The 12696-nt window shown below is 35.5% G+C and overlaps 1 protein-coding gene across 1 annotated transcript in view; it reads right to left on the reverse strand.

Annotated features, from left to right (window-relative positions):
* LOC149846244 (GDSL esterase/lipase At4g16230-like) overlaps positions 1 to 10261 on the reverse strand; it is a 53755-nt gene extending 43494 nt beyond the window's left edge. The window contains exons 1-2 of the mRNA XM_089990700.1: positions 10160 to 10261; positions 9285 to 9404 (exon numbers count right to left, since the gene is read on the reverse strand). Coding sequence (XP_089846826.1) covers positions 9285 to 9404; positions 10160 to 10261 — 222 coding nt within the window. The remainder of the gene's footprint in view (positions 1 to 9284; positions 9405 to 10159) is intronic.
* Positions 10262 to 12696: the final 2435 nt, after the last annotated feature.

The following is a 12696-nucleotide window of genomic DNA, read 5'->3' on the forward strand; positions in this document are numbered from 1 at the left end:
TGCAACAAGATTGCTATCGTTTTGTAAAGAAGTGCGTTCAATGTCAGATGCATGCGCCAGCGACATACTTGCAATCTGTCGTCTCGCCATGGCCATTTTCCATGTGGGCTTTCGATATTGTAGGCCCCATCACTCCTTCAGCCTCCAATGGTCATAAATATTTTCTTGCCGCAAAAGAATATTTTACTAAGTGGGTAGAAGCAGTCACTCTACGCACAGTAGAAGGTCGACACGTAGTTTCTTTCATCATAAGAATATCCTTTGCCGTTTCGGTATACCGCATGATATTGTGTCGGATAATGGCAGTCATTTCAAAAATGAGAGAATAAGGACATTCTGCTCAAAATTCATCATCATTTTTCCGCTCCTTATTATCCTCAAGGGAATGGTCAGGCAGAGGCCACCAACAAGATTCTGATCCGAATCCTGGAGCGAACTTTAGAAACTGGCCGTGACTGACATGAAAAGATTCATGATGCATTATGGGCATACAGAACCACCATTCGAACTCCAACGAATGCTACTCCGTCAGAACTTGTCTACGGAACTGAAGTAGTACTACCTCTACATGTTCAGAAACCTGCTCTGAAATTTGCATCACTTCTAGAATTACCTCTTGATCAGTATCAGCAACAACGACTGGTACAACTTGATTTGCTCGATGAAAGAAGGCTCAGAGCAGTAGAGCATGCTCAATCCTATCGCCAGAAGATAGCCCTACAATATGCAAAATCTGTCATTGAGAGAAAATTTCGGGTCAATGATCTAGTGCTCTGATCAACAGCTTATCTCAGGCACCGCCCGGGTGGCAAATGGTCGCCAAATTGGGAAGGTCCTTATGTTGTCAAAGAGGCACTACCTCGCAATTCATATCGGCTCATCAATGATGATGGAATAGAATTAACAGATCCCATCAATGCTCAACATTTGAAAAAATTCTATACTTGAACAATTTCCTATTCTTTGTAATTCTTCCAAATTTTCTTCAATAATGATCAAAATTCTTTTTCCCAGTTACACTGGGGCATTTTAAAATTTTGTTTTTATCTACAAATGTCCTGTATGCAGGCAGGATAAACAAACCTCTCATTTCACGCACTTGTGCATTCATATGCATCAATTTGCATTCATTTGCATTCAATCGCATTAATAACGATATGGTCAATATTGAGATTTCAACTATCAATCCCATCACAATTCCTAATGATTCAAGATTGAAAGACAATCACCAAAACTAAACCAAAATCCAGTATCCAAACTGGTACATTTTTAAACCGGTATGCATACCGGTGTCCTTTCAAAATCGAGCACTCATGTTAGTATTCCACTGAATGGTCATGTCAGTCGACCTCTTGAGTTCAGTCTTCGTGCTGATCACTCATCCAATTTCCAAATTCTAAAATTCCAAATTTCTAATTTCTAATTTCTAATTTCCAATTTCTAAATATCAATTTCCAAATTCCAAAATTTCTAATTTCTAATTTCCAATTTCTAAATATCAATTTCTAAATTCCAAATTTCCAAATTTCTAATTTCCAATTTTCAAATATCAATTTCCAAATTCCAAAATTCCAAATTTCTAATTTCCAATTTCCAAATATCAATTTCCAAATTCCAAAATTCCAAATTTCTAATTTCCAATTTCTAAATATCAAATTCCAAAATTCCAAAATTTCTAATTTCCAATTTCCAAATATCAATTTCCAAATTTCAAAATTCCCAATTTCTAATTTCCAATTTCCGAATATCAAATTCCAAACTTCCAATTTCTAATTTCAAATAGCAAAATTCCAATTTCAAAAATTCAAAATTCAAAATTCCAAATTTCGACCTTTTGGTCACCCAATACCCAATTCAAAAAAAAAAAATTCTCTTGCGAGAGACCCTTTTTATAGGGAGAGTTCGAGGGAGCTCACTCTTTTCGCATGCTGTCCAATTCGTTCACTTAGCCCCTTTTTAAGTGAGAGTTTGAAGGGACTCGTGTCTTTGTGAACCGTTTGCAAAACAAAATTCCAAATTTCACACAAAGAACCCTTTTTATAGGGAGAGACTCGACGGAGACTTGCTTTCCTTGTGGCCCCATAATTTCAGACTAGGCCATCTCATCATGAAGGACCCTCTTTTCAGGGAGAGTGTGATGAACTCGTTCCTTCATGACCAATTTACCAACCTCACCAATTCCGGCCCCCTTTCCATAAGAGAAGCCTAATGTTAGGAAGTTTTGACGAAAGCTTAATTTCTCTTCGAAAGTTCGTTTTGCAAACACCTCCTCTTCAGGGAAGAGAGGAGTAATTCCCAATTCTAATTTCTGAATCTTCTTCTTTGGGGAAAGGAGAAGAGAATTTTTGTCATGGATGTGTTGCGTTGTGCTTCAAATGCTCGCTTTCACAAAAGGATTTCAAGAAAATTTTGCCAATTTGTCATTAAATATTTGTTGATTTCAAAAATCTTTATTGCACAAAATTATTACCTTAGAATACCCTCGGTATTACTTCCGAAAGGACAAAGCTTTCGCGAAAAAGGATTCAAAGTTCAAAATCTTTCTATTGGCCAACCAAAAGGATGAAGAATAAATCCGCGATATGGCCAGTAAAGAAAACTCAATGTTGTTGCAAAGCCATAAGTGATTGATATTGATCGCAGTCAATGGCACATCTTTAAAGACCTTTCTGGAAAAATAAAGCAGTCGAAATATCCTGGGTGATACAGAAAAATCCACTCAATTTTCATATCTCCTCAATCACCTAAGCTGCAATTAAATATCTGTAAAAGGGATCTCTCAATTGAAGTCAAGATGAAGGCGAATTAAGCGAGTCGACCCCCGGGGCCAAAGAAGATTTGGATCATCTCTAAGATGACAAAGTTTGTGACGGATCTTTCTAGAGAAAGTTCAAATCACCGTCGAGATGAAGGCGAGTGTGATGAGCCTACCGACAAACCCTAAAAGATATTTAATTTCTGCTATCATCAAGAGATTTCCTACCAAAGAGCCAATAACTATCAAGATAATCCCTGAGAGAAAAGAAGAATCGAAACATCTCTGAGATGAAGGAGTTTGTGACGAACCCTTCAAAAAAAAAAAGAGAGAGACAAGTCAGGACATCTCCAAAATGAAGGATGATGTAATTCCCGAAAAATCCAAGAGAGCTCCAATCTGCTAAAAAAGAGAGTGCAGAAAGATCATCATGAGAAAAGAATCCCAGGATATCAGACTGCCAAATTTATCAAGAATTTTCTTTAATTTTGTGAAATTCTTTTATCAATATTCTTTCACCAATAGCTCTCGCAATATCAAGAATATTTTCTTTCCCGTCCATATCAAGGAAATTGATAGCTTCCTTGAAAGAAAGTCAATTGCAAGCAATTTGAATTCGAATCTTGATTCTACAGAGTTAAGCCCAGTTGGAGGTAATACTTCAGGTAGAAAAGAGGGAATACTTTCAAAACAATGTGCATCACTTTCAATTATTTTGAATCAACAATAATTTTCAACATTTTGACAATATTTTCTATCTATCCTGGCATGAAGCGAGAGCTTGAGGTTCATCTTTGGCGCATCCTGACACCATCCATTTTTAAGGATTTGATAACGGGAGTGTTCAAGATTCCTTCCCTTCTTCGGTATAATCTGAGCGCCTGGGTTCTCAGATTCGCACACTTCCCTGTGTCCCCACTGTCCCACCATAGACAGTCCAATTTCGGCTTGAGGTTAAGCCACCAATTCCAGCAAAAGGCAATTTCAAAAGTTAATTAGTCTCAGCAATGAGACACCCAAAATCAATCTCTTTTCAAACTTTAGGGACCCCAATTTCCTTCCTTTTGCAAAACCCCTATCGGATTCATTGTGCGGAGATCCGAAGGTTCCATCACGGTCTCTTTTTTCGAGGATTCCGTCCATTTTCTGCCCAATCAGGTCAAGGGTACAAATCTGAGCCTCACTTTGATGAGGTATTTCATTTCCCAATCAAGTTAAAGGTTAAGCCTGAGCTTCGTTCCATACGAGGTATTTCCCGTCCCATCCAGGTTAAAGGCAAAACCTGAATCTCACTTCTTTTGAAATAAAATTTTCTCCTTATTCTCCATTTCATATCTACCATCATCATTTGAATTAATTCTTTCATACCCAGTCAGATTTATCTAACTGGGGCATTTTTATGGTTCAAATTTGGTATGTTTTCTTTGCCACTAAGCTCGGCTCACAACCGGCTTAGTAGCAAAGAGGGGCATCTGTAAACACCCAAAATTTTCACCCTCATCCAGTGTTTGTCCATTTCATATGTCATTGCATATCACTGCATGAATTCGGCATACCATTTCATTGCATCGCATAGCATTGCATGACATTGCATCTCATTCTTGAGATCCAGCACTCCAGTTTTCAAAGCATTCAATCCAGATTTGAATTTTAAAGCTTTTATTTCAAAATCAATTTCAAAACCTAGGTTTTATTCAATACTCTGTCATTTTCCAACCCCAGGACTTTATATTTCGAAATATTTTCTCAGAAAACAATCTGGATTCATTTCAAATTCAAATTTTAACCGATTTCAATTCACAGATAAGGCCCATTGAGATGGTGTCGCTTCTGAATTCCTTTATTCATCAAATTTCTCAAACTTTTGAAAGTTTCAGTCCGATCAGGACTCTGTCCCAGAGTCCAAATCCAGTCAAAAATTTGTTTTGAAGTCTGTTTACTTCCATTTTTCATTTATTTCCCTTTGTTTTCAAAATTTAGGTCATTTTACAGAGTCCAGTTAGTTCAAAACTCTATTTTAGAGTTCGGTCGAGTTAGGAGTCTAACCCTGACTGTGTTTTCTGACTTATTTCATCATTTCTTGATAAAATCTTTCAAAAAATTTTACATTTGAATTCTAAAATTTAAAATCTCAGAGTCCTAAGAGTTTAGGACTCTAACTCGGAGTTCCAGTTCGCTTGAGACCCTATTTTCAAAGATCTTGAATTTCAAATGTCGATTTTAACCCTTTTTCAAAGCCATTTTCAGTGTTTATTTCAAAATTCTTCAAAACTCGATGTGGGCCCACTCAGTTGGCACCATATCCAGAGGAGTTCTAACCTAGTTAGGACCCTATTCCATTTCAAAAATTATAACTTTGAAGTTTGTCTTTGAAAATCCTTTTGAAAACTCCTTCAATTTCAAGTCTTAAAATCGCTTTTTGAAAAACTCAAGTAGGGCCCACTCGGGGTGGCGCCATATTCGAGTCAGTCAGGGCTAGACTAGGGTTAGTTGATGTCTTGGTTAATGTTAGAGGTTTATAAGAGTCAAAACCATTTTGAAAAACTCGTTTTTGAAAGTTAGTTTTTAAAACTAGTGTTTTTAAAGGTTTTTAAAGGTGTTTTAAAAAGCCAAATGTAGAAAATGCCAAGTGGCATTACATTTGGGGATTTTTTAGGAAAGTCTAGGGGTTAATTAGGCACTAGTTTAGATAATTTAGGCTAGGGGTAGTTAGGTCTTTCCACCCAAAAATCGCCCCCCCCCCCCCCCCCCCCCTTAGAAGAGTCCAATTTTTTTAAAACATTTGATTTTTAACCTAAAATATTTTTATAAATAGAAGGCCATAGGGGGTCGATTTTCCCAACTTGCTCTCCTTAGGATTCTTGGAGCTTCTCTCTCCTCTCCAGCCCTTCCTCCATTGCAGCCACCTCAAGGTAATTATTTTGTTTGATTTTTAGCTTTTATTTCATGTTTTTAATAGTTTTAAATCAATTTTAGCCATTAATACCTCCTATTTCATGGATTCAACCATGGTTTTACCTCAAGAACCATCAAGAATCAGCAAGAACAATCCAAGAAGGTGATCTAACCCTGTTTTTATTGATTTACAGGGATTTTAATCCATTAGAATTGATTTTAATATGATTCTTTACATTATTAACCAATAAAATATATGATTTATCCTTTTAATGGGTTAAATCTATGTTTTAAAGGTGATATCAAATTCCAGCCATTGATTCCCTGTTTTTATTTTATTTTCATGGTTTATTCATGTTTGTTTTACGTTTTATAGCATAGAAATAATTTTTATTTACTGTTTTATGGTTTATTTTATTGATTTACATTAGTTAATGCATGGTTTTCCAAGTTTCTTAAATTTCTGTGTGTTTTAGGTTTAGAACAGTAAAGATAATGTTATTTCGGATTGAAGTTCTCATTGTTTATTTCTGATTTTTTTATATGTGGTGCATGCATGAGGTATTGAGTTACTGTAGAAAAATCAGAGGTTTTGGATCTCGGGAACCCTGTCAAAAAAATCAGACATTAAATAGGGTTTTTAAAGCTTTAAAATCATGGTTAAAATCAAGAAGGTAACTTGCTGTGATGATATTTCTCTCATCTTATATCCGATTTTAGATCTGTAAAGTGCTATGGATTCACATTGATAGATCTGTCTGTTGTGAAATTTTCGGATTTTTTGGTTTCTGTTTAGTATTTTTCCCCTTTCAGGGAATCTGTTTTTAAATTTAAAACTCATTAGGGTTTACCAAAACCCTAATCAGACTTGTGTTAGTCATAAATCCCAAACCACAGATCCGATTCATGATCTGTAAAAAGTGAGCATTATTATTTTTCTGTCTATTGTTCGCCACTAAAATTTCAGATATTTTTGTTTAGGATTGCTATTTATGTTTGTATTTTCAATCTGAAGTAGCCGTTTTAATCCCTGTTAAAAGTGATATATTTTAGCTCAGATTGCCGGAAGGGTTTCTCCCTAACCGGAGATGATTTTTCCAATCTGTAAATTGGGAAATCTCTGTTTTTTTTCTTAGTTAGTCTCTGTAAAATTTCATAAATGTTCATCGAGATTTGACCCCTGGTTCAGGTCTTGGATTGAAACTGCTTGGTGAATTAGGTCAAAAATAGCATATTTTTAGGGTTTAATGCAATTTTTGGATTAATTCAATGTCAAAAAATTATTTTTATAATTCCAATTCGACATTAGGGTTATAAAAAGTGCAGGTACCAATTTTTGTGGATTTTGGAATCTATTTGATCTCTAAATTAATAAAATTGCAAAACCAGGTTCCTGAAAGATCAAAAAACACTGTTAAAATCACAGTTTTTGTGATATTATTGGATTTTCGTGCATGAGCATATATTTTTAGGATTTAATCATGTTCATAATCATATTAGGATGCTTTAGGTTTAATTTTGTGCTCATTTGATTTCATTTAGTGCAAAAAACCTAAGTTTTTACCAAAAATCTATTTCTAAAAACCCTGATTTCAAGGCCATAGTCTTGCTATCAGGGGCAATTTAGTTATTTGACCTAAATTTCGAAATCCCTAACCTTAATTTTCATGTGTTTAAGTATGTCATATCATATTTTAGCCTAATTTATTTGCATTCCAACTTCAAAACTTGCATTTTATCAAAATATCTTTCTAAAAACTCTAATTTCAAGGCCATAGTCTTGTTATTAGGGGTATTTTGGTCATTTTGACCCCAATTTCGAAATTTCATATCTTCTCTTTCATATTTATTCAATTTTATTTCATATTTCATCATTTTGATTTAAGGGAATCATGGAAAAGGCTTATATCTAGCAAAATCCAGTAATTTCTAGATATTGCTGGATAAACCTAGAAAAGCCAACATATATTCACTAACCAAGTTTTCTAGTTTTGCAGGTACATTGAAGACTTTATTTTTCATGTATTTAAATTTCAATAGTGATGTAAACTAAATTAAACTTTGGAATAAGAATTTACATTTCCTGCTTAGCTTAGGCAGCATTGCATATAGTTTATTTTTTTAAATAATGTTAATGTGTGATGGATGATGATTCATGCATATTCAAACTCATTATGGTCTACACGAATGGCACATGCACTAGCTTCTATGAAGTTTATAAACTTGGTGGAATTTATATTTATGGCCATAGTCAGAATACGAATGATACTTAGATTTATGATCTTCACATTAGCCACATTCAGCCTACACTCTTAGGCTAACTTCAAAAATGCACTGCATTTCTCAAAAAAATACAAAAAGTATTTCTCAATTCCTCAAATCCATATTCATTCATTTCATGCATTTGCCAATTCCAATCTCAATTCAAAGAAGTTCATTTTCTCAAAATCTCCTAAGTCTTATAGCAAAATCGATTTTCCCAAAAGCATTGAATTTCAAAGAATATTTCAAGTGTTTTTCAAGTTCATAAACTCAATTTTCCAAAGTTATGCAGTCAAATTCAAAGTTTGAAGTTAGAATTTTTCTAAGTCTTATTCAAAAGAATATGGATTTGCCAATGATATTTCAAATATTTCCCAAGTTCCAAATTCAAATTTTCTAAGTTAGAATTTCAATTTCAAAGTTTGAATTCAGAGAAACCAAGTTTCTCAGAATCGATTTTCACCAAATGTCAAGGATTCCTCAAAATTGATTTTTATTTCTCTCAGAAGTACATTTCAAATCCCAATTCACGATTTTCCAAGATTTACATTTTCTAAATATTTCAATCATTCAAAGCAAACATCATGTTTTCAAATGTGCATTTTCTGAAAATTCATAGCACATGCCTGATTCTATGTGCATTTAGAAATTAGAATATGATTTAGACAAGTTGAATAGAGTAGAGCATAAGATTGATCCTTGGTTCAATTACCCATGTTAAAGGTGGCAGGAACGGTTGAACCTCATACCGACAGGCGAGTCCCATTCTTCGGAATTTTCCCGCATTTTAAAAACGGAGGCGAGTTATTTTCAAAATCTTTTTCAAAGGTCAGTTTGATTTGCAAAAGTTAAAAATTTTGCGATGATAACAACAACTCATCAGTTGGACCTATGTTAAAATGAGTGGGTCCTCATGAGAGATTTCAGCTTGGCTCGGATCCTAAGTTGCAACACGTATGAGACCTCTATTTGACTCAAATCTGAGAAGAGATACGAGCTACAACATTAAAAGAGAAAATGCATACTGAAAAGATTTTTGTCACTTTTTTTCTTTTATTTTCTTAATGATGTTTTTCTCGTAGTGTTTTCTTGGGGTAATCAAATGTAGACAAGGTTCATAGATATCAAAATCAGTAAAGATGGTTCGTCATTATATACAATGTATTTGTTAAGAGCTTGGCAAATGAAATCTTTCATAACACTTGAAAAATCAACAATGAAAGAAGAGAGAGAGAGAGAGAGAAACAAAACCTCTCTACAAGACAGGTAACACAGACATCAAATTAATACCAATATAAATCTGATGAATATGATGCTCAAATATTCAAATAGAAATAACAAGTGAAACATTATGGGGGTGTGAAGAGCATACCTGAATAAGTAGAAGTTGAACAGTGGTCCGACACTTGACATCGCTAATGGCAAGATACAAGCTATGTTCGCTTGATTTCTCCATTTCTTCATCAGGCATGGCTGATCCAGAAAACTCACCCTGTTTGTTGGAAGAGACTTCAGAGCTACTAATCACATGCACACTATTCATTCTATTTAGAACCCTTGAGAAATCAGGAAGAGTAGCAGTAGTTACTTCTTTCAGTGATAAAACCACTTCTAACCACTTATCCTTGGAAAATAAACCACCTGCATGGCTCATAAGATGAACAAAAGTTGCAATACCAATGCCAGTAAGGATTTGATTAGGTCATTTTCTGAAACTTATTAGCAACATTAGCACTTTTTGAGCAAAGGGTTAACAGAGTTGTAAAACTAAACAAAGAGATCTACAATAAGTTGTAAAGCCACTTCGTCAATGCCTACACGAAATAGCAGACCTAAATTGTCAAGTATGCAACATTTATGCAAAATAGAAGCTAGCATTTGAGTAAAATAATAAATTCTAAAGGCCACTTCTTGTAGTTTTTAAATAGTTTCTTCATAACTTCATTTATGGCTCCATCATCCAACTAAGCCCTCATAAACATTCAACAAAAACAGAAAAGCACAAATGATCATGAACAATATTAAGACCCAAAGGTGTGCTTGTGTGTGTGTTTCACTGTGTATGTGTTTTTATGTGTATAGTTATGTATTATAAAACTTGGGTTGATTGTCAGGCTTCGGGATTTGCCAGATATGAACATTAGCAGCAAAATCAAGTGTTCCCTTTTATTTGAGACATTACAAACACATTAAGTTAATGAAGAAAGAAACAAGAAGAAATTAACAAAGCATGTTTTTGTGCTTTACCTCATGATCCATTTCAACAGATTGTGTCTGATTCACAGCCTTCAAAACCTCAAAAAGAATAGCAGCAGTTTGGTATGCCTTTGTAAGTTGTGCCCCGAACATTTTTAAAACTAACAAGGTTTTCACCCAAACAAAAAAATACATTTTTAAACTGAACAATAAGACCCGCTTAAAACCAGCAAAAGAAAAATGGGTGGATACCTATATTAACTATTAGATTCTCTATGGCCAACAGTTACAGGTCTCTAAATATAAATGCCATGAAATGATAAATAGATGAAACATGTAACATAGGTTTGGAAGTTGCAACACGTGATTTGGTGGCAAGTAGCGTAACAGGCGTCGGCCGGTCGGTCCCCTCCTTTTACCCTCTCTCTCTCTCTTTGTTTCTTTTTTTTTTTCCTCAAATCACTGGCAACCATGATTGTCGGCCCTCGCTCATCGAGAAAGAAGAGAATGAAGAGGACGAAGAAGGGATGGGGGTTTACCTCATCACCGACGTCGGAACCCGGTAAGCTCCCCTCTCTCACTCTCTCTGTCACACTTTTTGTCGCTCATTAAGGTGCGGTAGAGGGAGGCTGTGTGAGGGCTAGCCCTCACGCAAGGTGAGGATAAGCCTCATCCTCTGTAGAGGTTTATCCTCACCCCCTCTGGAAACACGGTTTTCCTTTTGGGGAAACTGTTGTTTCCTTTTTTTTTACAGTTATCCCCTCTGACAAGTTCGTCGAAGGGGGTTTATAATTCTACTCCCTTTAAAAGAAGATTTGCCCTGAATCTTACCTGAAAACAACTATGAAAATTATTCACTAATGTCATATTCACGCTCCCATGTAGCCTCATTATTGTTATGATGACTCCATCTAACCAATACCAGCGATAGTTCTTTGTTTCTTAGTTTTTTAACTTTCGTATCCAAAATCTCTATAGGCTTCTTTCTCAAGCTTAAGTCATCTTGTATTTTCAGTACTGACTCAATAGTATCTAGTATATGGGAGGGATCAGCTACATACTTTTGCAACATAGATACGTGAAACACGTGAATTCGAGATAAGGAAGGTGATAAAGTCAGTCTGTATGTTGTCTGACCAACTCTCGCGAGTATATCGAAGGGTTCAATATATCTTAGATTTAATTTTCCTCATCGACCAAAGCGCATCACTCCCTTAAAAGGAGATATCTTCAAACATACATGATCACCTTGCTCAAATTCTAACTCATGGCGTCTTTGGTCCGCATAACTTTTCTGTCGACTATGAGCTGCCAAAAGACGTTCTCAAATAAATCTCACTTAGTCTATCATCCGCTGCACCAAATCAGGCCCTAACAATCTTCTTTCTCCAACCTCATCTCAACATAAAGGTGTTCGACACCGTCAACTATAGAACATCTCAAACGGAGTCATGCCTATACTTGCTTGAAAGCTATTATTATAGGCAAATTCCATCAAAGGTAGAATATCATTCTACGAGTCACTATATTCTAAGGTACATGCATATAGCATGTCTTCCAGGGTTTGAATGGTTCATTCTGATTGTCCGTCAGACTGGGGTGAAAAGTCATACTCATTTTTAATTGTGTCCTCATAGCTTCCTGAAAACTTTGTCAAAATCACGACGTGAACTTCAAGTCTCTATCCGAAACAATCGAATTCGATATTCCATAAAGTCTAACAATATCTTTGATGAACAACTGAGACAACTGGTCACAAGAGTGAGTAGTCTTACAAGCTAAAAAGTGAGATGACTTAGTTAGCCTGTCTACAATAGTCCATCTCATTCTTGGTTTTTTGAAGTTCTGAGACGAAGTCCATCGTGATATCTGCCTATTTCCATTCAAGTATAGAGAGTGGTTGCAGTAATTCACCGGGTTGTTGGTGCTCAATCTTCACTTGCTGGCACACCAAACATTTACTTACAAATTCAACAATGTCTCTCTTCATATCGCACCACAAAAATGAATCTTTCAAATCTTGATATATTTTGGTACTGCCAGGGTGGATGGCATATCTCGAGTAGTGTGTCTCGCCCAATAACTGATGTCTAAGTTGATTATCCTTTGGAATGCACATCCTATTACGAAATTTGAGAAGTCCTTGATCATCAACTTTGAAATCTGACTCCTCACTTTTTGTAATATTCTGCTTCACTTGGGTCAACTCTGGATCTAAGTGTTGTTTTTCCTTAATCTTATCCCACAATTCTGACCTCAATGTGGTTTGCACGAATAATAATCATCCTGGTACGCACTGAGCTTCTACTTTCTGATGCGCAACCGAGAAAAATAATTCTCAATCTGCAAGTCTGGCTAATGCTTCTGACTTTCTGCTAAGAGCATCAGTGACTACATCCACTTTACCCAGATGATACTTCAACTTAAAATCATAATCTTTTAAAAATTTCAGTCATGTCCTCTGTCTCAAGTTCAAGTCTCTTTGCAAAAATAAGTATTTAAGGCTTTGATGGTCGGTAAAAACTTTAAATTGCTCGCCATATAAATAGTGTCTCCATATCTTGAGGGCAAAAATGACCACTACATGC

Source organism: Nuphar pumila, chromosome 2 (assembly GCF_984573655.1).
Source record: "Nuphar pumila chromosome 2, dmNupPumi1.hap1.1, whole genome shotgun sequence".
Lineage (NCBI taxonomy): Eukaryota > Viridiplantae > Streptophyta > Magnoliopsida > Nymphaeales > Nymphaeaceae > Nuphar > Nuphar pumila.